Below are 27,876 nucleotides of genomic sequence, written 5' to 3' on the forward strand. Positions count from 1 at the left end.
TGGAGAATCTGAATAGGCCAATCACAAGTAAGGAAATAGAAACGGTAATCAAAAACCTCCCCAAAAATAAGAGTCCAGGACCAGATGGCTTCTCTGGAGAATTCTACCAAACATTCAAAGAAGACTTAATACCTATTCTCCTCAAACTGTTCCAGAAAATTGAGAAAGATGGAGAACTCCCTAACACATTCTATGAAGCCAACATCACTCTGATCCCCAAACCTGACAAGGACAACACAAAGAAGGAGAACTACAGGCCGATATCACTGATGAACATAGATGCAAAAATCCTCAACAAAATTTTGGCAAACTGATTACAGCAATACATCAAAAAGATTATACACCATGATCAAGTGGGATTTATACCAGGGACACAGGGATGGTTCAACATCCGCAAGTCAATCAACGTGATACACTACATCAACAAAATGAAAAACAAAAACCACATGATCATCTCAATAGATGCAGAGAAAGCATTCGACAAGATCCAACACCCATTTATGATAAAAACCCTCAGTAAAATGGGTATAGAAGGAAAGTACCTCAACATAATAAAGGCCATAATGATAGACCCACAGCCAACATCATACTCAATGGACAAAAACTGAAAGCCATCCCTCTGAGGACAGGAACAAGACAAGGGTGCCCACTTTCACCACTCCTATTCAACATAGTACTGGAGGTGCTGGCCAGAGCAATTCGGCAGGAAAAAGAAATAAAAGGAATCCAAATAGGTAACGAAGAAGTGAAACTCTCGCTGTTTGGAGACGACATGATCTTATATATAGAAAACCCCAAAGAATCCACAGAAAAACTATTAGAAATAATCAACAACTACAGCAAAGTAGCAGGGTATAAAATTAACGTGCATAAATCAGTAGCATTTCTATACACTAACAATGAACTAACAGAAAAAGAACTCAAGAACTCAATCCCATTCACAATCGCAACGAAAAGAATAAAATACCTTGGGATAAACTTAACCAAGGAAGTGAAGGATCTATACAATGAAAACTACAAGACTTTCTTGAAAGAAATTGGCGATGACATAAAGAGATGGAAAGACATTCCTTGCACATGGATTGGAAGAATAAACATAGTTAAAATGTCCATACTACCTAAAGCAATATACAGATTCAATGCTATCCCAATCAGAATCCCAAGAACATTCTTCACAGAAATTGAACAAACAATCCTAAAATTCATATGGGGCAACAAAAGACCACGAATTGCTAAAGCAATCCTGAGCAAGAAAAACAAAGCCGGCGGAATCACAATCCCCGATTTCAAAACATACTACAAAGCTACAGTAATCAAAACAGCATGGTACTGGTACAAAAACAGGTCCACAGATCAATGGAACAGAATTGAAAGCCCAGAGATAAAACCACACATCTATGGACAGCTAATCTTCGACAAAGGAGCTGAGGGCCTACAATGGAGAAAAGAAAGTCTCTTCAACAAATGGTGCTGGGAAAACTGGACAGCCACATGCAAAAGATTGAAAATTGACCAGTCTTTTTCACCACACACCAAAATAAACTCAAAATGGATCAAAGACCTAAAGATTAGGCCTGAGACAATAAGTCTTTTGGAAGAGAATATAGGCAGTACACTCTTTGACATCAGTTTCAAAAGAATCTTTTCGGACACTGTAACTCCTCAGTTGAGGGAAACAATAGAAAGAATAAACAAATGGGACTTCATCAGACTAAAGAGCTTCTTCAAGGCAAGGGAAAACAGGATTGAAACAAAAAAACAGCTCACTAATTGGGAAAAAATATTTACAAGCCACTTATCCGACAAAGGGTTAATCTCCATAATATACAAAGAACTCACACTGCTTAACAACAAAAAAACAAACAACCCGATCAAAAAATGGGCAGAGGACATGAACAGACATTTCTCAAAAGAAGATATGAATATGGCCAATAGACACATGAAAAGATGTTCATCATCGCTAATCATCAGGGAAATGCAAATCAAAACTACACTAAGATATCACCTTACACCCGTTAGATTGGCAAAAACATCCAAAACCAAGAGTGACAAATGTTGGAGAGGTTGTGGAGAAAAAGGAACCCTCATACACTGTTGGTGGGAATGCAAACTGGTACAGCCACTATGGAAAACAGTATGGAGATTTCTCAAAAAGTTAAAAATAGAAATACCCTATGACCCAGCCATCCCATTACTGGGTATCTATCCTAAGAACCTGATATCAGAAATCTCAAGAGTCCGTTGCACCCCTATGTTCATCGAAGCATTATTTACAATAGCCAAGACGTGGAACCAGCCTACATGCCCAGAAACTGATGACTGGATAAAGAAGATGTGGTATATATACACAATGGAATACTACTCAGCCATAAAAAAAGACAAAATTGGCCCATTCACAACAACGTGGATGGAGCTCGAGGGTATTATGTTAAGCGAAATAAGCCAGTCAGAGAAAGACGAACTCTATATGACTCCACTCATAGGTGGAAATTAGTATACTGATAAGGAGATCTGATCGGTGGTTACCAGGGAAAAGGGGGGGTAGGGGGAGGGCACAGAGGGGGAAGTGGTGTACCCACAACACGACTAACAAAAATGTACAACTGAAATCTCACAAGGTTGTAATCTATCATAACATTAATAAAAAAAAAAAAAAGAATGGCAGCACATTTAACATGTGCTAAGTACTTTTAAATCATTAGCGCAACTGATTCTCACATTTCACCCATGAAGTACCTATGAGACTTCCAAATGGAGAAGTCCAGAAGATGTTTATTTCAACATGAGCCTGCAGTTCTCAGAGAGCTCAGGGATGGAGAAATAAATGTGGACTTTACCTGCACACAGGTGGTGTTTAAAGACCACTGCCTCTCAAAGTTTAATATGCAGGACCCACCTGGGGGGGTTTGCTAAAATGCAGATTCTGAGTCTGAGGTCTGGAGTGGGGCCTGAGAGCTTGCCTTTCTAACAAGCTCCCAGGTGATACAAATACTACTGGTCCACAGACCACACTTTGAAGGGAAAAATCTGGAACAGGGGTTGACAAACTAGTCAGAAGGCCAAATCTGGCCCATGGCCTGTTGTACATCAAGCAAGCTGAGTGGTATTCTCATTTTTAAAGGGGTTATTAAAAAAAAGAAAAGAAAGAATATGCAACAGGGACCATTTGCGGCTCATAAAGCTTAAAATATTTACTCTCTGGTCCTTTTCAGCAAAAGTTTGTCAACCCCTGATCTGGAGTATCATCAGGGACAGGGTGAACAGCCAAACTAGAGAGAGATGAGGCAAACCGTCATGACTTCCAAATCACAGGACAAGTTTGGGCAGGGACAATAAAAGCCTAATGCTCTGCATCTATGCTAACACTGATGCCAGGAAGGCGGCAAGCCCTGGAAGGATGAGCTGAGTGCGCGCGAGGCAGTGCTGGGGAAAGGCAGAGGGACACCTGGGGTTCTGAATGTGGAAGGGAAGGGGAGCCGTGGTGAGCCGACAGCCCCAGCTTCTTTCAGCGCTTAGCTTAGAAAGACGACAAAAAGAGAAAGGCAGGGCAGCGGTCACACCACCTGCGAGCAGTACCACAGAAGTACTGAAAAAAGAAGGAAAAAAGGAAAGGCTGTGAATTCTACAGGGTTGCTCTGTGGAGCAGAACCTTCTGGATTTTGGCTGGGAGTGAGGAAGGTGGATAAAGGGCTGGCGGAAGGCAAGGGAAAGAGGCGGCAGCAGAATGGTGGCCCCAGAGCCCGTGGTTTCAGGGCTGCCCTGAGAGGTGTTGGGCTACAGGGCCTTCTGTCGTGCTCTGCCACCCCGTGTGGAGGAATACATTTGCTTAAATGTCAACACCCGAGAAAGAAACACAGCTGTCCACTTCCATCAACTTGAACCAATCAGTCGGGCTCTCTTTCAATGGAGGGCCAGGCTGTTCTGCTTTCAGTTCTGAAAGGTTTGCTTGTCTCACCTCAAGTGTTCACATACATTTCCAAGGACAACAACAGCACCCTTTCTTAGGGGTGCAGAAGACACTAAATCTATCGAAAAGGCTGTGGCAGGATATCTGGAAAGCCAAAGTGTTCTTAAATGCTGGAGGACAAATAAAAAGACAGAAGGATTTTACAAAACTGCCGTGTGCTGCAAAGCAGATCCCAGAATTTCCTGGTGGGAAGGAACCTCCACAGTCAAGCAGCCTCCCTCACGCTTCCCACAAGCCTGCCTACTCAATCCAAGCAGCGAAAGGAGAACGCTGGCGGCACGCCCAGCTCTGGGCATGGGCTAGTCTTCTTCTTAATATATTAAAAAATACTTGCAATCAAAAACAAATCTCTGCCTTTTAACTCATGAATTCCTGCCATTCTCAAGTACATACCCCTCGATTACATCCAGTGTCTCCCTGACTAGGAACCGAGTTCCTTCAGGGAAGTAACTGGTCTTTGCAGCACCCAGCACACTGGTCACTCCACAGCAGTGTGCTGAGCAAGTCCACAATCTTAGTTTCTCTGCCACCTACTGGCTGTGTGATCTTGGACAAGGTACTTAACGTTTCAAAACCTCAGTTCCCTCCCTTGTAAAACCCTATCACGACAGGCTATTCTGTGGATTAAATATGATCATACACGTAGACTACTTAGAATGGTGGTCTGCACAACATAAGGGTTAGCAAGTGCTGACAATCATTACTACTCAGTCAAGAGAGGAACCTGTCCTAGCCCATGAATCACACCCCCTCCCCAAAACACACCACACCAGAGCAGGGTTTCTCCCCCTCAGCACTGTTGGCATTTCTCTGTTGTGGGGCCCATCCTATGTTTTATAGGACATTTAGCAGCATCCCTGGGCTCTACTCTCTAGATACCAGCAGCACTCCGTCCTCCCCAGATCTGACAAGCAAAAACGTCTTCAGAGATTGCCAAATGTCTCTGTGTGGCGAAATTCCCTCCTCCTTCCATTAAGAACTACTGCACTAGAATATGCAAATCAGTTATCAGGGGCAGCCACCACACCCCCTAATTTCCCAGCACCCCACTCTCCCCACATGTAGCCACCTCAGCCCTGACTAGCTCACCACTCAGTTGCCTTGGAGGGAACAGGTGATAGGTGCTGTAGATATCATTGGAGAACTGTAACTGGAGCTCAGGGCTGCCGTTCAGGAGCTGGGCCACCTGTTCCACCTGAAATGGCGTCTTCTCCAGGATCACAACGGCATCCTCTCCAACCCCATCCCCATCGGCCTCATTCACCTGTGGGCAGAGACACCATCAGTGGGCTCAGGAGCAGAGCCACAGGTGAGGCCTGGAGAGCAGAGGCTGAAGTTCTTGGGGCCCCAGAAACTCCCACACTTGGGATTTCCTTCCCTGTAGCCTTCCCTCTGGGCAAGTCTACCCAATGGTACTCATGTTTCTTCTCCCAGAGGTGGCACCTCATTAATCCAAATCTTTGTGGCAGTGCTCACATCTTTCTTCTCAAAGACGCAAAGCTTCTCAGCCGTCGTCTATTTTAGGCTCACAAGACCTGTGTCAAATTCTTCCATTTTACAGATGAAGAAACTGAGGTCTAGAGGGATTATGTGACTTGCCCAAGGTCACATGAACAGTCGATGTTGACACAGAAACTAGTATTTGAGTATCCTAACTCACTCTTAGCTCAAAGGTTCTCATGGTTAAAACTTTAGTGGGTGACGCAGACTGAAGACAGGTGAGGCTGAGAGAACCAGACAGAACCTTGTAAAAAACAAAAGACGCAGAGAGAGGCACAGAAGCCTAGGCCCAGGTCCCCCTGATCCCCCCACAATGAAAGCTCCTGCTAGGAGTTCTGGGGAACCCTAATACCTTGGCTTGGCTTGGCCTCCTCACTAGCTTCTGGATGGCCTCCAGTGTCTCCTCAGTCCCTGCTAGAGAGCTGAGCACATAGTATCAGAGCCAGCTGTGCATATCTGTATACCCCAAGATACTCTGCACTCCTGAACATCAGGGATGGTAACTTTCATCTCTACATCCCCAGAACCTCGCTCAGTTCTGGGCTGTCAGTGCATGATCTGTGGAATTGAATTACCAATGTAATAAACTGTCTCCTCTGTTAGGGCTGAAGTCCTGTACAGCAGGGATCATATCTCCTACAGTCTCTTTGTCGTTCCCAGAGGCATGGATGAACAAGACGGTCCAGCAACATTGACTGGGTTCCTAGCACCTTTATAGGTTGAATGAATAAATGAATGGGTTGGAGAATTTAACACGTGATTTTTTAGTCTGTAATACACTGTACAAGGGTCAATTATTCACAGTAAAGGAGAAACTAGGAAAATCAGCCCTATGTGTGTTAATTTCCTTAATTCCACGGGGGATCTTGTCTCTTCCAAGCCCTCCTCCCCCATGCATGGTAGTGGTGCACTCTTCCTCCCCCGCAAGTAACGCGACTGGTACTTTCCGGCAGAATTCTGAAAAAGATCCGCCTCCCAGGCTATGACTGGTTCACTCCTACCCGCATCCACCATCCCGGGCTGCCTAATGGTACCTTCCCGTGTAGGAAGATGATTTTGTCCCGCGCGGACTCCCTCAGCACTTTTTTCACTCTAAAGCTGGAGAAAGGTAGGCGGACAGGGGCAGCGGTACCATTCCCAAAGCCTGCTTCCTTTTCTTTTGTGCTGGGGGCTTCCGCCTCCTCGGCGTCCAGATCGCGTTTTCTCTTACTGCCTTGAGGGGCTGCGTCCGCCATGCTGCCCGGCAGAAAGTGTGAGCCTGCGCAACCCCCAGCCGTGGCCCCGCCCCTTCCTGCTGCTCGCGGGCCACCGCCTCCCGCCTCCGTGACGACGGGGCTGGACTACAACTCCCGATGTGCTCCGCGCCGAGACCGGCGTTCTTCCGACTCTACGGAGCCTTGGAGCGCCTGTCCTTGTGACCTGTCCGGAATGAGCGGTTTTAATTCGAGTTACTGTCCTTGGTCCCCTCGTGCTGGCTGGCCCCGAGTTGAGGCCGGTGCTGAGGGAAAAAAAAAAAAGACGGCAGTGAGTCCCCAAATAGGCAGGCTAGTGGCGCTGCAGTGGAGAGGGCTCCCCCAGCCGCCCTGAGGGCCAGAGCTGGAGGACACCCTTTGGACCCTGAATGCCTCGACAGCTTCTTTGAATATTGACATTTTAGTAAGAAGTGTACCAACATTGATGCGTTAGCGCGGAAGGAATGTTTCTGAAACAAATCTGTTTGAGCCAAATGATATTTCTTGGGTTTTTTATAGAGACCACTTAAACCATTTCCATTTTTCACCCATTTTCATTTTACAGAAATCTTCATCGCGTGCAGCCCTTTTCTTTATAGATTCAGTACTTCTTGCGGAAAAGAAAGGTAAGTGAACAGCAGCAGAAATCCATTTTGTCACCTGCTTCTTTTCTTCCTGCTGGCGGCCTCTCTCTCTATCTTCGTCGCCCACACGTTTGCTATGCTCTCGGGATGGACTTGCGGCGTGAATATGATTCACCTATCAGAGTTTCTTTCCTTTTCTTTCTTTTTGGTCATATAAACGTTTTGCTTATAATTTCTGCCTTTGTAAGTTTCCTTTGTGTCAATTATTTCTGGCGAGTCCATTTTTCCGTGGTTTGTTATTTAACAGATCTAAATTTTGTCAAGACTTGATACATCAAGGTTTAGTAAAAAATTTTATCATTTTCACCAGTGTCAGTTTTGAGTTTGTTTTTTTCAGACAAATCTAATGGGGGTGCAGTTTTTTCAACTTTCAGTCAGTCAGTAAGGTCTCAATCTATCTCAATGACAGTTGCATTTGGCTTGATTATTTCTACCAGAAATATATATTATGAGCTGGATAAAGGCTAATTGTTTTGTGAAGCAGAATGCATTAATAGGGGAGACTTAGGATCTGAGATAATTATCTTCAACCAAAAACATTTACTGCCTGTCTACGCATTTTCTGGATGCATCCCTCACCCTCTGGGGATATACAGTAAGAGGTTATAAACTGTATGCAAGACTACAACAAAATGTCCTTGGGGGTCAATGGCAATAGCAAAACCTGTTCAAAAGCCCGAGGTCCTGATCTTAAGAGAATTTCTAGGTGTGCCTTCTCTTTTTTTCTTCCTTCCTTTTTCTCCTTCTCTTCCTCTCTTTCTCTTTCTGTCTGCCTCTCTCCTTCCCTCTTGCTTGCTTGCTTCCTTAACTGCTACTGGGAAGAGAATTTGAGCAGGGTAGCTATGTTTTAACAAAAAGAGCCCTGAATTGGGAGCCATGAAGTCTGGCCCCAGCACTGACTGGCTTTGCAACTTTGGGGAAGTCACTTACCCTCTCTAGGCCTCCATTTTCTGTGTGCCAGACTGTCAGTCCTGAACAAGTTGGAGGAGACCTCTACTTTCATAGAATTCATATTCAAATGGAGATGAGGTAAACAAATGTGATCATTTTTGATAATGATTAAGATAATGGTAATTTCAGATAATGATTATTTATAGAATAAAACAAGACAATGTGATAGAGCCTGGGGATAGAGAGGACTTTAGATAAGGTGATCATGTGCCCTCTCAGGAGGTGACATTGAGCTGAGACTTGAATGATGAGAAGGAACCAGCCATGTGGAGACCAGGAAGGTGTATTTCAGGCAGAGTAGATATCAGATGCTAAGGACCCTAAAGCAGCAATGAGCTTGACATTTTCAGAAACGGAATGGCCCTTATGGATAGAATGTAGTGTGCAAGGGAGAGATATAAAATGAAATTGTAGACAAATTTATTCATTAATGGCAAATTCATCAATGCAGATATAAGTCTGATTAAAATTTCCATAAGGTCAGAATTCTCCTAAGAGGGCCTGGCTCAAGGAGAGGATGAGCTCACAGGGAGCCTCAGCAATAGAGGACTTATTAGAATACAAGACAGCAGAGTGCAAGGGACCTTTATGGCAGACACTAAGGAGCTTCGCTTAGCTTCGGAGGTTTTTGTCTGTTGACGATTCTTTTTTTTTTTTGAGGAAGATTAGCCCTGAGCTAACATCTGCTGCCAATCCTTCTCTTTTTGCTGAGGAAGACTGGCCCTGAGCTAACATCCATACCCATCTTCCTCTACTTTATATGTGGGACGCCTACTGCAGCATGGCTTGCCAAGCGGTGCCATGTCCGCACCCGGGATCTGAACCAGCGAACCCTGGGCTGCCAAAGCAGAATGTGCAAACTTAGCTGCTGCACCACAGGGCCAGCCTCTGTTGATGAATTTTTTAGTTCACCTTCCTTGGAAACATTAGAAGGCTCTGCACTGTCCCATCCAACAGCCACTAACCACTAGCCACATGTAGCTGTTTACATTTGAATTAATTACAATTAGATAAAATTGAAAATTCAGTTCCTCAGTCATACAGCCACATTTCAAATACCTGATAGCCACATAAGGCTACTGGCTACCATATTGGACAGCACAGATGTGGACCATTTCCATGATTACAGAAAGTTGAAGTGGACAGTCCTGTATTAGAAGGTTATTACTGGAGATCTGTCGTCTGTCTATAAGTATCTATCTTTCACTCTTCTTGAAGAATCTCAAAACTTCTCCCAAATCGTTTTTTTAGTTTAAGGAAGGACTAGACACTTCCATTTCAGGTATTATAACAGACTAGATTTCCTAAAAACACCTGAACATTCTGGATGCAAAATTAAAAACATCTTTTTGGCTGCATTGCTGTTCTCTCAAGAAAATAAGGTTTTCAGAACTGAAAAATGTAGGAGCACAAATTTAGAGAATGATAAGTGGATATTGAAGCAGAAGTTCTAAGAGAGATTGCTGGTTTCTAGAAATCTAGAGTCTTGGGCTTTAAATGTGATGTTTAAGGCACAGGAGACAAGACCTGGGCTTGTGCGAGGTGAGGAATCAGAAGAGAGAACTTCCCATAAAGGCAAGATCTCTGAAGGTTCACCACCTCAGTGAAAGGGCCAACTATTAAAAAATAAATAAGTAAAACAAAAGCTGCCCCCTAAAGGAGACAAGATATTTGGGAAACTTAGCTGCCTCAACATCTGGCTCTGGAGGGAAGAAAAAAAAATCCCCTGAAAATTCATAACCACAGGCCAATCTTCATGCAGGTTTAGAGTTTGGATTTATACTGCCTGTATGATGCAGGAAATTCAAACTGAAGAAGCTATTTAAGCTGGTCTTGTATTCTTTATTGACTGCTTACTCTATGCCAGATTGACTCCAGAAGAAATGGAAAATCTAAATAGATCTTTAACTCTTTAAGACATTGAAATTGCAGTTTTAAATCTTCCCGTAAGGAAAGTGCTAGGTCCAGATGGATTTACAGATAAGTCTCCCAAACATTCAAGAAACAATTAATTCCGAGCTTAAACTCTTCAATGAATAGAAAAAAGGGACCACTCCACAACTAGTTTATAAAGCTGGTATAACCCTGGTAACACAACCGGAAGGGGTGATACAAGACAGAACAATCGGCCATTCCTACGTATGAGCAGAGATGTAAAATCCTACAGAAAGTGTTAGCAATCTGAATCCTGTGATTTATAACAGAGGCAATACATCGTGGTCAAATTGAGTTTACCCCAGGAATGCAAGGCTGGCTTCCCATTAGAAAATCTAATGTTACTCGCTGCATTAACTGAGTAAAAGGAAAAAAACATATCATCTCAGTAGATGTGAAAATTTTAGATTAAATTTAAAACCTACTCAAGATAAGTAAAACTCTTAACTGAAAACAGCGGGAAACTTACAATTTGTTTAAAAAAACACACCAAACCAAAAACCTACAACAAATATCACATTTAATAGTGAAATATTTGAAGCATTCCCTTTAAAATCATAAATGAGACACAGGCGGTGGCTATTCTCACTTTCAACATTTTACCGGCAGTCCCAGGCAGTACAGAAAGACAAGGAACTAAAGTTTTTGTTTTGTTTTGCAAATTATATGATTGGGTTAATGGAAACCCAACAAAATCTATGGTCTTTTTTTGTTTTTAAAGATTGGCACCTGAACTTACAACTGTTGCCAGTCTTTTTTTTTAATTTATTTTTTTCTGCTTTTTTTCTTGCAAAATCTCCCCAGTACATAGTTGTATATTTTCGTTGTGGGTCCTTCTAGTTGTGGCATGTGGGATGCCACCTCAGCATGGCCTGATGAGTGGTCAGAATCCCAGGATCCGAACTGGCGAAACCCTGGGCTGCCACAGTGTAGCATGCGAACTTAACCACTCAGCCACGGGGCCAGCCCCTCTATGTCTTAAAGAATAAATAATTCAGCGGGTTGCTTAACATTAGATCACTATGCAAAATAAATTGCCATCTTTTCTACCAGTGATAGATAAGAAATGTAATTTAAAAATAACTTTTAGAGTGCTCACTTCAGCAACACATATACTAAAATTGGAACGATACAGAGATTAGCATGGCCCCTGCACAAGGATGACATGCAAATTCGGGAAGCGTTCCATATTTTTTGGCAGGAAAAAGAAAGAAAAGGAATACAAATAGGCAACGAAGAAGTAAAACTCTCGCTGTTTGCAGACGACATGATCTTATGTATAGAAAACCCCAAAGAATCCATAGAAAAGCTATTAGAAACAATCAACAACTACAGCAAAGTTGCAGGATATAAAATCAACATACATAAATCAGTAGCATTTCTATATGCTAACAATGAACTAACAGAAAAAGATCTCAAGAACTCAATCCCATTCACGATCGCAACAAAAAGAATAAAATACCTTGGGATAAATTTAACCAAGGAAGTGAAACATCTATACAATGAAAACTACAAGACCTTCTTGAAAGAAATCGACCACGACATAAAGAGATGGGAAGACATTCCATGCACATGGATTGGAAGAATAAACATAGTTAAAATGTCCTTACTGCCTAAAGCAATCTACAGATTCAACGCTATCCCAATCAGAATTCCAATGCCATTCTTTACAGAAATTGAACAAAGAATCCTAAAATTCATATGGGGCAACAAAAGACCACGAATTGCTAAAGCAATCCTGAGGAAGAAGAACAAAGCTGGAGGCATCACAATCCCTGACTTCAAAACATACTACAAAGCTACAGTAATCAAAACAGCATGGTACTGGTACAAAAACAGGTGCACAGATCAATGGAACAGAATTGAAAGCCCAGAAATAAAACCACACATCTGTGGACAGCTAATCTTTGACAAAGGAGCTGAGGGCCTACAATGGAGAAAAGAAAGTCTCTTCAACAAATGGTGCTGGGAAAACTGGACAGCCACATGTAAAAGAATGAAAACCCAACCATTCTTTTTCACCATTTACTAAAATAAACTCAAAATGGATCAAAGACCTAAAGATTAGGCCTGAAACAATAAGTCTTCTAGAAGAGCATATCAGCAGTACACTCTTGACATCAGTTTCAAAAGAATCTTTTCGGACACCATAACCCCTCACATGAGGGAAACAATAGAAAGAATAAACAAATGGGACTTCATCAGACTAAAGAGCTTCTTCAAGGCAAGGGAAAACAGGATTGAAACAAAAAAAACAGCCCACTAATTGGGAAAAAATATTCACAAGTTATTTATCCAACAAAGGGGTAATCTCCATAACATACAAAGAACTCACACAACTCAACAATAAAAAAATCAAACAACTCAATTACAAAATGGGCAGGGGACATGAACAGACATTTCTCCAAAGAAGATATACAGATGGCCAATAGACACATGAAAAGATGCTCATCATCACTAATCATCAGGCAAATGCAAATCAAAACTACACTAAGATATCGCCTTACACTTGTTAGAATGGCAAAAATATCCAAAACCAAGAGTGACAAATGTTGGAGAGGCTGTGGAGGAAAGGGAACCCTCATACACTGTTGGTGGGAATGCAAACTGGTGCAGCCACTATGGAAAACAGTATGGAGATTCCTCAAAAAGTTAAAAATAGGAATACCTTATGACCCAGCCATCCCACTACTGGGTATCTATCCTAAGAACCTGAAATCAGCAATTCCAAAAGTTCCATGCACCCCTATGTTCATCACAGCATTATTCACAATAGCCAAGTCATGGAACCAACCTAAGTGCCCAGCAACTGAGGATTGGATAAAGAAGATGTGGTATATATATACAATGGAATACTACTCAGCCATAAAAAAGGACAAAGTCGTCCCATTCACAACAACATGGATAGACCTTGAGGGTATTATGTTGAGTGAAATAAGCCAGACAGAGACGAACTCTGTATGACTCCACTCATAGGTGGTAGTTAACATATAGACAAAGAGAACTGATCGGTGGTTGCCAGGGGAAAGGGGGGTGGGGGGAGGGCACTAGGGGTGAAGTGGTGTACCTACAACATGACTAATAATGATGTACAACTGTAATTTCACAAGGATGTTAACTTTCATAACCTTAATTAAAAAAAAACACACACAAAAAAACTTTTAGAACAGCAACAGAAAATATGAAGTATCAAGGAATAAATCTAATAAAAGATGTGACAGACCAACATGGAAAAAGATTATAAGCTTTATTGAAATACATTTGAAGACATCAATAAATGAAGACATACCATTTTTATGGAGAGAAAGATTCTATATCATAAAAGCATCTATTCTTCTTAAATTAATCTCTCAACTCAATGTAATGTAATAAAAATACTAACAGGCATTTTCCTGGAATCTGACAAACTGAATAAACAATTTATATGAAAGAGTAAAGGAACAAGAAAAGTCAAAGTGATTTCGATGAATAGGAAGAGTGTGGGAAAAATCAATCTACAAGTTATCAGAGCTTATTAAAAACCATAGTAATCTTTAAAAAAAAAAAAAAAAATGGGGCTGGCCCCGTGGCCGAGTGGTTAAGTTCGCACGCTCCGCTGCAGGCAGCCCAGTGTTTCGTTGGTTTGAATCCTGGGCGCGGACATGGCACTGCTCATCAGACCACGCTGAGGCAGCGTCCCACATGCCACAACTAGAAGGACCCACAACGAAATATACAACTATGTACCAGGGGGCTTTGGGGAGAAAAATAAAATCTTTAAAAAAAAAAAAACCATAGTAAGTAAGCCAGTGTGCCACTGATACAGGGATACACAAACACACAAATGGAGGAGGGTGGAGAACCCAGGAGTAGACCCCTGCATATGAGGACAGTATATGACAGCAGTGACATCACAATCAGTGGGAGCAAGGATGGACTAGTCGGTAAATAATGGCTGTACAAATGGAAAAACAAAGTTGGATCTCTGAGTTAGGAGCCAAGAACAACAACAAAAACCCAAACAAAACATCCAAGTGGCTTAAAGACCTAAATGTGAAATACTTCCAGAAGAAAATACAGGAGTGGGGAAGGATTTCCTAAATCAGACACAAGAACACAGATTACGAAGGAATAGGTGAAAGTTTTTAATATTAAAAAATATGGGCTGGCCCAGTGGCGCAGTGGTTAAGTTCGCACATTCCACTTTTCGGCAGCCTGGGGTTCACCAGTGCAAACATGGCACAGCTTGGCAAGCCATGCTGTGGCAGGCGTCCCACATATAAAGTAGAGGAAGATGAGCATGGATGTTAGCTCAGGGCCAGTCTTCCTCAGCAAAAAGAAAGAGGAGGATTGGCAGTAGTTAGCTCAGGCCTAATCTTCCTAAGAAAAAAAAGAAAATAGGGGCCGGCCCCGTGGCCAAGTGGTTAAGTTCATTGCTCCGCTACAGCAGCCCAGGGTTTCACCAGTTTGAATCCTGGGCGTGGACATGGCACCACTCATCAGGCCACGCTGAGGAGGCATCCCACATGCCACAACTAGAAGGACCCACAACTACAAATACGCAACTATGTACTTTGGGGGCCTTTGGGGAGAAAAAAGGAAAAATAAAATCTTAAAAAAAAATTAAAAAAAAAACAACTTCTGTTCTTTAAAAGACACGATGTTTTTAAAACTTCCAATAATTTAGAGATACAGCCTTAAATATGAAGAAATAAATAATGCCTGGGATTTGCTCCAAAAGAATCTGGGGGTGAGGGAGCAAGTGGGGTTATTGCGACAAGCTCAGCACAAGTTGGTAATTGTTGAAGCTGGGTGATGGCTGTATGGGGATTCATCACACGCTTCTCTTTTTTAGTATATGATCTATAGTTTTTTCATAAACAAGGTAAAAAGGAAAGGAGGAACATCATGACAATAGGATACCAGTTTTCACCTACCAGATTAGCAAAAATTTTTAAACCTGACAATTCCAAGTGTTAGCAAGAACATGAAAGACATGTTACATACAAATGGGAAGAACATAAATTGGCACAACCAATTTGGAAGAAAATTTGGTATCTTCTACCAAAACTAAAGCTGTGTATTTTTACTACCCAGCTGTTCCTCATCTAGGCTAAATCCTAGAAAATTTTGCTCATGCAAACATGTACAAATATGTTCATAGGCTCAGTGTTTTTAATAGCAAAAGACTAGAAACAACCAGATGTCCATCTGTAAAAGACTGTGTGACTGAATAGTTGTATATTTACATAATGGAGTGGAAATGAATTTACAGAGTTACATGCATCAACACGGATAAAGCTTACAAACGTGGTAAACAACAAAAAGGAATGTGTAGAATACAAACATAATACCATTTCTGTAAAGTATAAAACCATGTAAAAGTAAATATGTCGTCAGGGATGCACACATATAATAAATCTCTGGAGAAAAGCTAAGAATGATAAGTTCACAATTCAGAACAGTGGTTACTTCTGGTGGGAGAAGGGAGGAGAATGTAATTAAGGGCACAAAGGGAGCACCATAGGGATTGTAAGGTTTTGCTTCTTAAGCTGGGTAGTAGGTACATGAGTGTACATTACATTATTCCTTAGTCCTTTTGCATGTAATAAAATAATTCATAATTAAAGATATCAATTTTTTCACAATATATACAAATATCAAATGATGTTGTACCCCTGAAACTAATATGTTATATGTCAATTATATCTGAATTTAAAATATATATATAAATTTTTTCAGTAAAAGGAGGGGACATGGTGGGGAAAGTGAGAGAAGAGGCATAAAAGTACACATTGGGGGAATTAAATTCATTTTGGTTCAACAACAAATTTTTATTGAGTAGGGGGAGGTGGCTGTGGCAAAGAAAAATTTTATTGAGAACTGATGAATGAAACCTTGCCTGTCCTACAAGGTGCATAGTCAGCTGCCAGAAGAAAAACGCCAGTCCCTCTCAGTGCAGAGGTAAAAGCGTGAGCTCCAGCCAGACCCCTGATGAGGCCCCCCTAAGTCAAAGCATCAGTGGGTGGGCTTTTGATGCCAGGTGAAGGTCTGAGCTTTCCTCCTCTTCACTCTACCTGGTCCCTGCCCTCTCCTTCTATTCAGAACGGTTTCTAGGTTTGAGTCTTCAATGACACCCATGCAATAAAAATAAATGGAGTACAGTGCTGAATGCATCTTCATGTAGCTTACTGAAATGAATGATGTCCCTGGGAAAGAGAAAGGCAGTAAAGTGAGTGTGAAGGACTCGATGCTTGACTGGGAAAACCATACACGCTGAGGCACACAGTCCAGGCTTCCAGCTCATTAATCAGGTGAGTCGCCTCTTGAGGAGAAATGCTTCTCTACACCAGCGCCCGACTCCAGGGGAGGAAGACACAGGTATACACCAGGCCTCATGTCCAGTTAGGCAGGAGGCAAAACGTTGGTAATCATCTTGGTATCAGCACCTCCTCCTCCTCCCACCTCCAATTTCTGGCTTCCCCATGACCTTCCTGGGGAGTCCCCAGCTTCCTTACTGCCTTCCTGGGGAGTCCCCAGCTTCCCCACAGCTTTCTTGGGGGAGTCCCCAGCATCCCCATGGCCTTCCTGGGGGAGTCCCCAGCATCCCCGTGGCCTTCCTGGGGAGCCCACAGTAATGCAAGCCTGAGGCACAATCTGATCCCAGGATCACATACAAAGTGCTGCTAACTGGCTCCTTACACCTTATCACATCTGCTGGAACCCAAGGCCCTGCCGGGCCCTGGGCTTTCTAACTTGATTTCCAACTTTGCTCCAACTTTCTGGGGCCCCTGGTGATATAACAAGTGTCAGCTGAGGGTCTGCAGATCTGAAAGAGACCAAACAGAATCACAGGGCTTGTCACCCTCCCCAAATCCCAGCATCTCTGTGTCCCCCAACAGGTCCCACCTCTTCTACCTTTTTATCTACTTTACTTCTAAACCCACTGTAATATAATGGCCCTCCCCTGGATACACGTATTGTAGGCAATTCTTTCCTATTATTTTGCACCTGGCATTTTCCCAGCTCTTGGGGACATCTCGAACCTGACCTCAGTGAAAGAAACCTAATACTAACAATGATAATAATGGCTAATATTTATGGAGGACTTGATCTGTGCTGGGCCGTGCCTGTTAGGAGTACTTTACACGTGCCAGGCTGTGTCCTGAACTCTTACTTAGTGTTTATACTTATTGAGGCATATAGTGTCATTCTCATTTTACCAATGAGGAAACCCAGACACTGGGGTTAAGTAATTTGCCCCAGTAACAGACAATCTCCTCCAGAGGCTGCACTTTGAACTATGAGGCTACAGTGGCTGACTCCTAAAAGCCAAAGTAGATCAGACACTGGCTAAACCGCCTTCCCTTCCTCCCATAACTTACAACGCATGACAGCTTGCTTGACTTGGCGAAAGCCGTGGTCAGGGCCCTGGCCGTCCACGAAGTACATGAATCGGAGCTCAGCGGGGTAGGCGGCTCTGGTGAGGCCTGACAGCAGGGGGATGGTGCAGCCCTCTGCCCCGGGGGACTGGGTCAGGGCCTGCAGCATCTGGTACTTGCACCACGGGTCCTGGAGGAAGCCTGGGGTGATAAGCAGCACACAGCAGTGACTATTGCTCAGTGCCTGGCACAGCTCAGACACAATGGCACCACCTGGGGTTGCATCCCGAAGCTGCAGGAAGCAGCGCAGGCCGGCAGGGCTGTCCTCCAGGTAGGAGACCAGCTCCTGGGCGGCCACCAGGTCCTGCTCACTGTGGCACACGCAGACGTCATAGTCCTTGCTCCAGCGGCCGCTGCTGCTGCTGCTACTGCTGGTGCCCATGTGTGTTGGTGGTGGAGTGGGAGACACGACTGAGCTGAGGCACTGAGGTGGGTTGCTGTCCTGTGAGCTCGGCTGTGACACATCACTAGGGGTGCTTTCTGGAGAGACAGGTACCTTGGGCTTCTTCGACAGGGCCTGTCTGAACCAGTCTGCGGGGGGACAAACACTGCTCAGGCCTGGTTTTCTCAGCAGGTGGCCTCTTCAGGGCCCCGCAGGGTGGGGCCCAGGCTGGGGCTAGACTCCAGCCCATCTCCCCTGCACTGGCAAACAAGGCCACTTTATTCTGAGAGACCTATGCTCTGCTATTTTGTACATCCTGCAGGATTTGCCTAAAAATTCCCTCTGTCTTTAAAGGTTTGGGGAATACATAAGAACTCTGGCTGTTTGAGCAGCCTGATTGGGTAAGATGGTTTTGCCCTGCTCCAGGCCCTTAGATTTCTAGTACCCCCAGCCTACCCTAACCAGAACTTCCCCCTAGAGCTGACCAGTCAACCATTTGTGAGTCTGTAAGTAGAGCTATATTAACCGAGTAAGGATCAACCAGTCCCCAGACCCATTTTCAGCACTGAGGGGAGGTAGATTTAGATTAAGGTGGGCTACCCATTTTGGGAGAGAAAGAGGAGGAGGAATTGGCATTTGGTTAGCCCTGAAAAATCCTAGATTGTTGCTAAAGGAGTAAAACAAATGGGTAAAAATGAAGAGGGCTACTGTGCAGAGCTCTTCAGGAGCACAGAGTGAGTGATTCAGAACCTACACTGGAGTCAGGCACACAGATGGGATTGTGGACCTGCTGCTTGCTTCCGTATGGCCTTAAGCAAGTCAGTCTACGTCTGCCTTTCCTCATCTGTAAAATGGGTTCATATTAGTTGTTGTTGAAGATTAACTGAGATAATCCAGTGTCTGGTATGTTGTAAGTACTCTAGAATGATTTCAACTCAGTTTCCCAGCTTTTGATGGGGACAGAAAGCTTGGTATTCTAGAGACTGATTTATTTTCTCTCCGCTCGGCTCCTTCCTCTGAATGGTTCTGGAAGATGTAGATGACAAGAAATGCAGAGTGAAGCACTCAGCACAATGGTTTCCAGGATAGGAACTTCAGGTGAGCATGTGGAAAACCTGTGAGCCACAAGGACTGAAGTTTCCACTGATGCATGCCTCCTCTCCTCAGTCGCTGCAAAGCATCTGGACACTGAGGTCAAGGCAGGAGCACCAGCCCATCTTCAGCCTCCCTGCGTCTCTCCCCTGTGTTTGGGCTGCACAGGCCTCCCACCGTGCCCAGAGGAAGATTGAGGACTACACTCACAGAGTGGAATTAGGAGCTGACTCCCACTCACCAGCCATCTTGCCCAGAGGCTTCCTGGACCGGGATCGAGGAGCTGGGAAGGAGGATGACGATGCCATGGTGTTGGGCTCAAAACTAACCCCATGAGACCAGGCATTGGTAAAGCAGGAGAAGGGAAGGGACCCAGCCTTGACCTCATGGAACAGCCATCCTATAACAGAGAAAGGATCACAAAAGCTGTACTTACCTTACTCTCAGCCCCAGTGGGTGGGCTCTGGATGTTCTTTCTCTCCTAATACCTGAAGAGGCTCAGTCTCTAAATGGGTCCCACAGATACTACTGTGATTGGAGCTGGTTTCTAGATAAACCCAGATCTGTGTAGAGTGGTCAGACTTACAGAGTATGAGCTCAGCATGACCAGTAGAGTGACTGTTCTCTGCTCCACCCAGCCAGGAGTGCATTCAGGATCTGGGGAAGGGCAGCTGGCAGGCAGCTCTTTATAGAGACTCCCTGTATAAATGCTGAAATGGGAAGAAAAGGACAGTTACTGTTTGGGCAAATAATTATGTATCCTAGTAGACAACTGCTGAGCAGGAGAGAGAACACACACAAGAAACCATGGGAGACTCTTCTGCTAAGTCTGCCTTCCCCTGAATAATCATCCATCCATCCATCCATCCACCCACCCATCCATCCATCCCTCATCCATCCTTCCCTCCCTCCCTCCTTGGCCGTCAGCTCAGGGAGGTAGTGGCACACAGTGGTGAAGACCGCAGACTGCAGGCAGAGTGCCTGGATTTTCTCCTTTTATTAACTGTGGCCTTAGGCAAGCTACTTAATCTCCCTAAGCTTTAAGATCTCTATTTGTGAAATGGAAATAACACTAGAACCTGCTTCTCAGCATTATTGTGAAGATTACATGAGATAATTTATGTAAAGTGCTAGTGGTGCATGGTATATAATGCTCAGAAAATAGTGTGGGTTATATATATTTAAAATAACCTAGATATTGGAGGGATATGGTTTAGAAGACTAAGTATTATAATCAATTTTCCCTAAACTAATCTTTAGATCGGTGCTATCCCAAATTCCAGAAGGGTTTTGTTTTGGGGGGTTAAGGGATTGTCAAACTGCTTCTAAATTTACATGGAAATGCAAAGGACCAAGAATACCTTAGATGGGCAACTTGCCATGCTCTCTTTCCACCACGATGACTGGGGTGTCCCTGAGGGTGGAGGCTCTCTCAGCCCAGGTTTCTGGAAGGACGCTATGTGGAGCTGAGCCCGCCCTGATCCAAGTTGGAGCTGCAGTGATCTAGTGACACTCCTGCAGATGCAGGGCTGGTGGGGAACTTGGCTCGAGCGCTGTGGAGGAACTGGCAGAGGACTGCTTTTCACTCTGACGGATCTGCAGAGGTCAGAACAAAACCCTGGAAACTCACATGGAAACAACTTGGGTTGTTAGACACACTGAAATAAGGGGTTTCAAAATTTATAGGATGTCATTCAACGCAGGACAATAATGCTTCATTCACTGCTAAATTTTTAGTACTCTTATGCCAAGCTGATGAACATAAGAGACACTGATGATTCATGAAAATAGACCAAAGTTCAAAAAGTAAAAAAAAAAAAGGAGAACTTAAACGGCAGCGGCAAGGCGGGCAGAAAGGAGAGCTGGAGCGGGCTCAGGAACCAGAGAGGTGTTTGAAAGAAAAAAGCAGTCAGCTGCGAAGCCAGCCAAGAGGACACGCAAAGGTAAATGTTAGCATGGATATGAGTTTCTTTTCCTACCTAATATTCTTCAGATTTCAGACAGCCTGAGTGGTGGGCTGAGGTTAAGGCAGTGCCTGATTAACCGCTGTTAGGTTTCAAAATCCTTTTCCGGGTCAGGAGTCACTGTCTCTCGATATCTTCATTTCAACCATTCAAGATGTCCTTTTCCCCCAGTAGTAGACATAATGCCACTTGCTTTCTAGATTAAATATTTTTTCAATTTTAAAATTCATTATTTGGTCTTGATACACTTAGAAACTGGAGAATCATTTGATATTTTTAATGATAGCCTAAAAGTTAAAAATTAACATAATACTTTAATCCACTTAACAGATATAGATTTAAAAGTTTCAGTTGCTCCTTTTATGAAATGACTTGCCCTTTTTGCAATACAGGACAATTTTTGGTCATTGCCTTTTTCCATTGCTTGGTTAAAAAGAAATCCAGTTGCCCAACAGCATATGGCACTGGAAGTGGGTTGATCTAACCCCTTGTGACCAACGTTATGGAAACGTTTAAACACAGAAAATAAGAGCATCTTTGACATAGGATAATTGGGCAAGATGGCAGATAAGTTTCATTAACCGTATGCAGGGTCTACTTCCTGGAGTCCCTGCACCTTCCTTATTACTTTTCACTTCTTGTGCAGCTGTCACACTCAAATACACTTTAATCTCTACGAGGCTTAGTAATAGTCCTATATGGAGATACAGGAGACAGAGTTGTCAAGCAGATACGAAGATCATGAACCCAAATGCCCACCTGGAAGCTCTAATCACCGGCTCTGTCTGTCCTCTGATTTGCTGAGTGGTCTTACATGTGGTCACTTTTCCTTGCGCTTTTAAAAAATTCATAAAGTAGAATGATATATACCTAAATACCTACTTTGTAGCTAATTACAAAGACCTGATAAAAAATTAGTAAAGAGCTTCTTCAAAAAGAGCAGCAGCATGAGACCTTTAATGTTTTTTAGAAGCCTTTTCCAATATTATATGTAGGAACTTATTCTGTGAGGGAAATATTATGAAGTTTCACTGTATAAAATCCCAAGTGTATTTAATATTATCCACTATCTAACTGGTCTCCAATATCTATTATACAGAAAGTCTACTGAAGCCTACAAAGGCACATGATTAGAACATGCATCTTATATAATGCATATTACATTTCTGTTAGGCTGGAATTACTATCTGTGGTAGACAGGATAATGGTCCCCCAAAGATGTCCACATCCTAATCCTCAGAACCAGTGAATATGCTGCTTTACACGGCAAAAACGACTGTGCAGATGTGATTAAGGATCTTGAGATGGGAAGATTATCCTGGATTATCCAGGTGGGCCAAATGTAATCCCACAGGTCTTATAAGAGGAAGGCAGGAGGGTCAGAGTGAGAGAAGGAGATGCCGACGACAGAAGCAGAGATTGGTGTAATGTGGGGCCACCAGCAAGGAATGCAGGTGCCTCTAGAAGCTAGAAAAGGCAAGTACGTAGATTCCTCCCTGCTGGTCCATTTTAGACTTCTGACAGCCACAACTGTAAGAGAATAAATGTGTTGTATTAAGCCACTAGGTTGGTGGTAATTTGTTACAGAAGCAATAGGAAACTAATATACTTTCTCTGATTGTATCTCAGGTCAATGAATGGAGAAAGCATTTGAGTGCTAAGAAGTGGTCTGTTTAAAAGTTTAAATTATTTGAAAGAGTTTTTCACTTCTTTGACAAATTATCATCTACACTTCACTTGATTTTGACTTTAAGAACATCAGTTTCAAAGGCTAAGTTTTCTTCTCAAACACTTGCTGAAAACTTGTCAGGGCAGGATTCATTAGGACTTGCACGACAGTGTCACTTAAAGTGCCAAATTTAATTGTTAATGGCTCGATAGGCACAGTACAGTGTTTCTAAGAGTGGTTTGCGTACTGTGGAGAGACCCTAGGGTGGCCCCCACATTCACACCTGTGAGTGTGGGCAGGACTCATGACTTCTAACCAACAGACTGTGGCAAAGGTTATGGGATGTCACTCACATGATTAGGTTACTATATATGGTGTGCGTGTATATGTATGTATATATATCACACATATACTAGGTATATTTACTATAAGACGTGTATATATAAATAGAGCATATATGAATATCGTGTGCATATGTATGTGTGTGCACACTTGTATGTGTGTCTATAAGTCCATCTTAGCAGACTAGAGAGAGGCTCCCTTGCTGACTCTGAAGAATTGGCCATGGCACAAGAGGGCCAGGGGTCCAGGAACTGCAGGCAGCTCTGAAAGCTGAGAGCAGTCTCCAGCTGACAGCCAGCAAGAAAACAGACCTCAGCCCTACACCCAAGGAGATGAATTTGACAACAAACAACAACCTGAGGGAGCTTGGTAGTGGATCCCTCCCCAGTTGAGTCTCTGATAGCACTGCAGCCCCAGCTAACACTTGGTCTACAGCCCCGTGAGATCCCAGCAGAAGACTGAGCCAGTCTTGCCTGGGCCCTTGACCTGCAGAAACTATGAGACAATAAATAGGTGTTGGTTTAAGCTGCTAAACTTGTGGTAATTTGTTACACAGCACAGAAAACAAAGATGGGTCAACGGCAATGATGGCCTGTTCCTGCGCTCCATCCCGAAGTGACTGAATCAGATCTCTGGGCGTAAAGCTTGGGAACCTACTTGTTAAACCAGTACCCCAGCATTCTGACGTACCTAAAGATCAGTCTTGTCAGCTACGTCAGTGGTTCTCAGACCAAACTGCAGATCGTTATCACCTAGAGAGCTTTTAAAAATATAGATACCTCAGGAAATTCTTATTCAATAGTTCAGAAGTGGGGCCCAAGAATCCGTATTTTTAAAGAGCTCTCCAGGTAATTTTGATACAAGGAGCCACTAGTCTCTATATACTGTTACTTATGTTTATAAGTGGTAGAATAATGGAAAAGTGCCCAGCAAATCTTGGAGCTGATTTTGTGAAATAAGTTCTAAATTACTGATTTTGCTAGAAACTCAGATTTAAGATAGAACTCTAGCAGGCAGAAAACAATCATGGCATTCTGGTTAATTAACTGCAGTCTTATGACTTGTATTAAAATAAATCATGTTTGCTAAGTATATAGTGAGGTACATATGCTTTCAGCACTACATTTGTAAATTTTGGAAGACTTTAAAAAATGTCAAAGTCTTCCAAAGGCTGGCTCAGTGTTAAAGTGGTTGAGTTCACTAACTCCCCCTTGGTGGCTTGGGTTCGCGGGTTTGGATTCTGGGTGTGGACCCGCACACCACTCATCGAGTCATGCTGTGGCAGTGTCCCACATACAAAATAAAGGAAGACTGGCACAGAGGTTAGCTCAGGGCCACTCTTCCTCACACACACAAAAAATATTCCAAAAAAATATATATATATATATGTATCTATGTGTGCATGTATGCATATAAAAGCACCTACTATTTTAAATTTAATTATTAATCAAAAGTACTTTACTTTGGTTATTAAAATCCAAAACTTCAGCTGCATTTCAGTCACATAGGAACATATCTTACAACCAAACATGAATGGGAAGCATTATAATTAATGTTGCTGTATTTTGCAAAAAGTAGCAAATTGGCCTTTGGAAAACTTCAGTTTCTTAGTTTTAAAAAATTCTCTTTGTTTTGAAACTATATCTTATATGTACTAAAGGTCATTTTTCACTAAAATGATGTGAATTTATTTTGTATTCACTTTGCTGTAGGTCTCATGTAAATATGCAGGCATTGAATGTAATATAGATTGTCAGCAGTGAATTTATGGATGGATAGAGTTTACAAATTATGCCAATCATACCCTTATACATTAGGCCCGTTTTGAGCTTACAGAATGACTACTTTTTATATATTTTTGAAAAAGGCTTTGCCAGCAGGGTTAGATAAAAATACCTAAGATCTTAAAGAAGAACAATGCTGAGGACTTCCACTACCAGAATAATAAAGACTTATTATAAAGCAACAATAATTAGGGCAGCATGCGTGATATTGGTGCACAAGGACAGACAGATAAATGGAAGAAGAGGGGGTCCAGAAACAGACCCACATCCGTACAGTCTCCTGATTCATGAGAAAGCTGACACTGCAGTGCAACGGGGGAAGAAGGTCTTTCTAATACATGGCACTGGGTCAGTTTAGATAGCCTTGGAAAAAACGAATCCTGACGCATATCTCATAACAGACAAAAAAATTAATCTCAAATGGATAGTAGATATAGGTGAGAATAACAATAAAGCTTTTAGAGGAAAATATAGGTGATGATCTTTCTGACTTTGATTACCTTCCTGATTTTTAAAATTGAGATATAATTGACATATAACATTATATTAGTTTCACGTGTACAACATACTGATTCGATCTATGTATATACTGTGAAATGGCCATCACAATAAGTCTCGTTAACATCCCTCAACACACATAGCTACAAATTGTTTTTCCTGTGGTGAGAACTTTTAAGATCTACTCTCTTAGCAATTTTCAAATACAGTATTATGAGCTATAGTCACCAGGCTGTACATTACATCCCCAGGACTGACTTATTTTAAAATGGAAGTTTGTACCTTTTGACCACCTTCAACCATTTTGCCCACCCTCATCCCCCACCCCCCAGGGTAGGCAAAGATTTTTTTTTTTTTTTTTTCTCCTTTTTCTCCCCAAAACCCCCCGGTACATAGTTGTATATTTCGTTGTGGGTGCTTCTAGTTGTGGCATGTGGGACGCTGCCTCAGCGTGGTTTGATGAGCAGTGCCATGTCCGCGCCCAGGATTCGAACCAACGAAACACTGGGCCGCCTGCAGCGGAGCGTGTGAACTTAACCACTCGGCCACGGGCCATCCCCTAGGCAAAGATTTTTAAAAGCTGGACAAAAGTAATACAACCATAAGGGAAAAATGATAAATTAGACAACATTAAAATGAAGAACTTCTGTTCATCAAAAGACATCATTAGGACAGTGAAAAGGCAGTCTCCTGAGAGAGAGCAGATAATTTAGAAATACACATTCAATAAATATGTCTCCTACCCAGAATATTTTAGAACTCTTTCAAACTACTAAGAAAAAGACAATCTATAGAAAAATAGGCAGAAAATTGGACACTTCAAGGATATTCAAATGCCCAACAGACTTGAAAAGATGAACAATGCAGCATTAGTCATCAGAGAAAGGCAAATTAAAACCTCAGTGCAACACCACTGCCCAAGCAGTGAGTGGAATGGCTACAATGAAAAAGAGAGACAATATCAAGCATTGGTAAGGATGTGGAGGAGTAGAACTCACACTGCCCAGGGGAGTGTAAATTGGTAAAACCACTTTGGAAAACGCTGGCACTATATTCTAAAGCCGAACATAAACACACCCAGCGCTTACATATGTTCACCAAAAGACAACATGAGAATCTTGTTGAGCACTGGTTAACCCCAAACTGGAAACAAACCATGTCCATCAACACAAGTGTCAGTAGAACGTAGAAATAAATTGTGGTCTATCCATACCATGCAAAATTACACATCAGTGAGAATAAATGAATTACTCTAAATGCAACATGGGTGAAACTCATATATTGAATATAAAATGCCATACAGAACAAGTTCATGAGTCCAGGTATCAAAAGTTCAAAACCAAGTACAACTACTTTATGACGTTAAAACCCAGGAGAGTAGTCACCCCTAGGGGAAAGCAGTGATTGGCGGTGGGCATAAGAGGGCTTCTGGAGTAATGTTTTGTCTATTCTGGATGCAGCTTACACAGGAAATGTTCACTGTGTGAAAACTGAGTAAGCCGTACACTTACGATTTGTGCACTTTTCTGTATGTAGGTTGTATTTCAATTTTTTTTTTTTTTTAAGTTTAAAAAATAACTAGATGTGACTTTCTCCACCAGTCAGTCATTCCTGACCCTCCCCGGCCCCGGCTTAGGCGTCTCAGCTGCTGGACTACTCCACACTTCCCTTCGCTTAGCTGCACTTATCGGTGTGTTGTGAATTCTTATTTACCCGTCTCCAGAAGGACTGAATCTGTCCCGGTCAACGCTGTCACTCTAGCACTTCACACGGTGCCTAGCCCCTGGGAGATGTCCGTGCAATGGCTGTGGAAGGAAGGCCTCGGTAGGTCGTTAAACCTACATAAAGCCTTGTTCTTGCCGAAACACTGCCACATAGACCATTAAGAGAGGCTGGACCAGAGCAGAGAAGGATGTTAGGAGGCTGGGAGAAACACTACAGTTAAACGGAAACAACCTGACCGAGCCCGGCTCTTCGACCCAAGCTAAAGGAGGGGCTCCCGGCGCGAGCTTCTTTGCGACAGTGAAAGTGACAGCTTTCTCGGAGGGCCATTTCCTTCTGTTTCCGTGTTCTGGGTGCCAGAGGGAGCCAAGTAAAGGGAGCCGGGGAGAGGGCGGCGGTGGATCGGGCAGACGTGCCGCAGGCAGGGGCAAGCCGGGAGGGAGGGCAGGGCATTCCCGCCGCTAAGGGAGGCCGGGACGCTGGGGCCCGGCTGCGCGGAGGCCCTCCCGGCCGCGAGGCCGCCCCCGCCCGCGCCCACGGCCCCGGCCCCCGGCCCCCGGCCCCGCGCCGCCCCTCCGCGCCGCGCCCAGCCTCACCTGCGCGTGGGGCGCCCGGCCGCCGGGCAGCCAGGCGCGGGCTCGGGCGCCGGCGAGCCCCCAGCCGAGGGAAGTGCGGCCCGCGGCCGGCCAGCTCCACCGGAAGCGGCGAGGCGCCAGCCCCCGCCCCGCCTCCCGCCGCCACTCCGGGCTGGGAGTCGCCGCTCCCCCAGCGCG

At 43.5% G+C, this 27,876-nt stretch overlaps 2 protein-coding genes and 1 non-coding gene across 15 annotated transcripts in view; 1 reads left to right on the forward strand and 2 right to left on the reverse strand.

Moving 5' to 3' along the window:
• DCPS (decapping enzyme, scavenger) overlaps positions 1-6,758 on the reverse strand; it is a 42,637-nt gene extending 35,879 nt beyond the window's left edge. Inside the window, exons 1-2 of one of the 2 annotated variants that reach the window (XM_014845419.3) lie at positions 6,502-6,758; positions 5,057-5,231 (exon numbers count right to left, since the gene is read on the reverse strand). In XM_014845419.3, coding sequence (XP_014700905.1) covers positions 5,057-5,231; positions 6,502-6,702 — 376 coding nt within the window. In that variant the 5' untranslated portion in view covers positions 6,703-6,758. The remainder of the gene's footprint in view (positions 1-5,056; positions 5,232-6,501) is intronic. The other variant, XM_014845420.3, reaches the window with a different exon arrangement.
• Positions 6,759-11,320: 4,562 nt separating this feature from the next.
• On the forward strand, positions 11,321-11,424 carry LOC123279183 (U6 spliceosomal RNA). The gene has a single exon (XR_006517102.1). It is a non-coding gene; the product is annotated as a U6 spliceosomal RNA (small nuclear RNA).
• A 2,029-nt stretch (positions 11,425-13,453) lies between these two features.
• Positions 13,454-27,837, reverse strand: TIRAP (TIR domain containing adaptor protein). 12 transcript variants are annotated; one of them, XM_070489964.1, is made up of 9 exons: positions 27,700-27,837; positions 27,095-27,273; positions 21,848-21,923; positions 21,104-21,284; positions 20,486-20,720; positions 19,711-19,834; positions 19,366-19,524; positions 17,594-18,181; positions 13,454-17,037 (listed from the first exon to the last, which is right to left on the reverse strand). In XM_070489964.1, exons 7-9 carry the CDS (start codon positions 19,430-19,432, stop codon positions 17,018-17,020), a joined length of 675 nt encoding a protein of 224 aa, XP_070346065.1. In that variant the 5' UTR covers positions 19,433-19,524; positions 19,711-19,834; positions 20,486-20,720; positions 21,104-21,284; positions 21,848-21,923; positions 27,095-27,273; positions 27,700-27,837; the 3' UTR covers positions 13,454-17,017. The 12 variants fall into 12 exon arrangements, with proteins under 12 accessions (XP_070346065.1, XP_070346067.1, XP_070346064.1 ...); XM_070489966.1 differs by having other exon boundaries at positions 27,095-27,186; positions 27,700-27,826; XM_070489963.1 differs by lacking the exon at positions 21,848-21,923.
• Positions 27,838-27,876: the final 39 nt, after the last annotated feature.

This window comes from Equus asinus, chromosome 20, assembly GCF_041296235.1.
Source record: "Equus asinus isolate D_3611 breed Donkey chromosome 20, EquAss-T2T_v2, whole genome shotgun sequence".
Taxonomy (NCBI): Eukaryota; Metazoa; Chordata; class Mammalia; order Perissodactyla; family Equidae; genus Equus; species Equus asinus.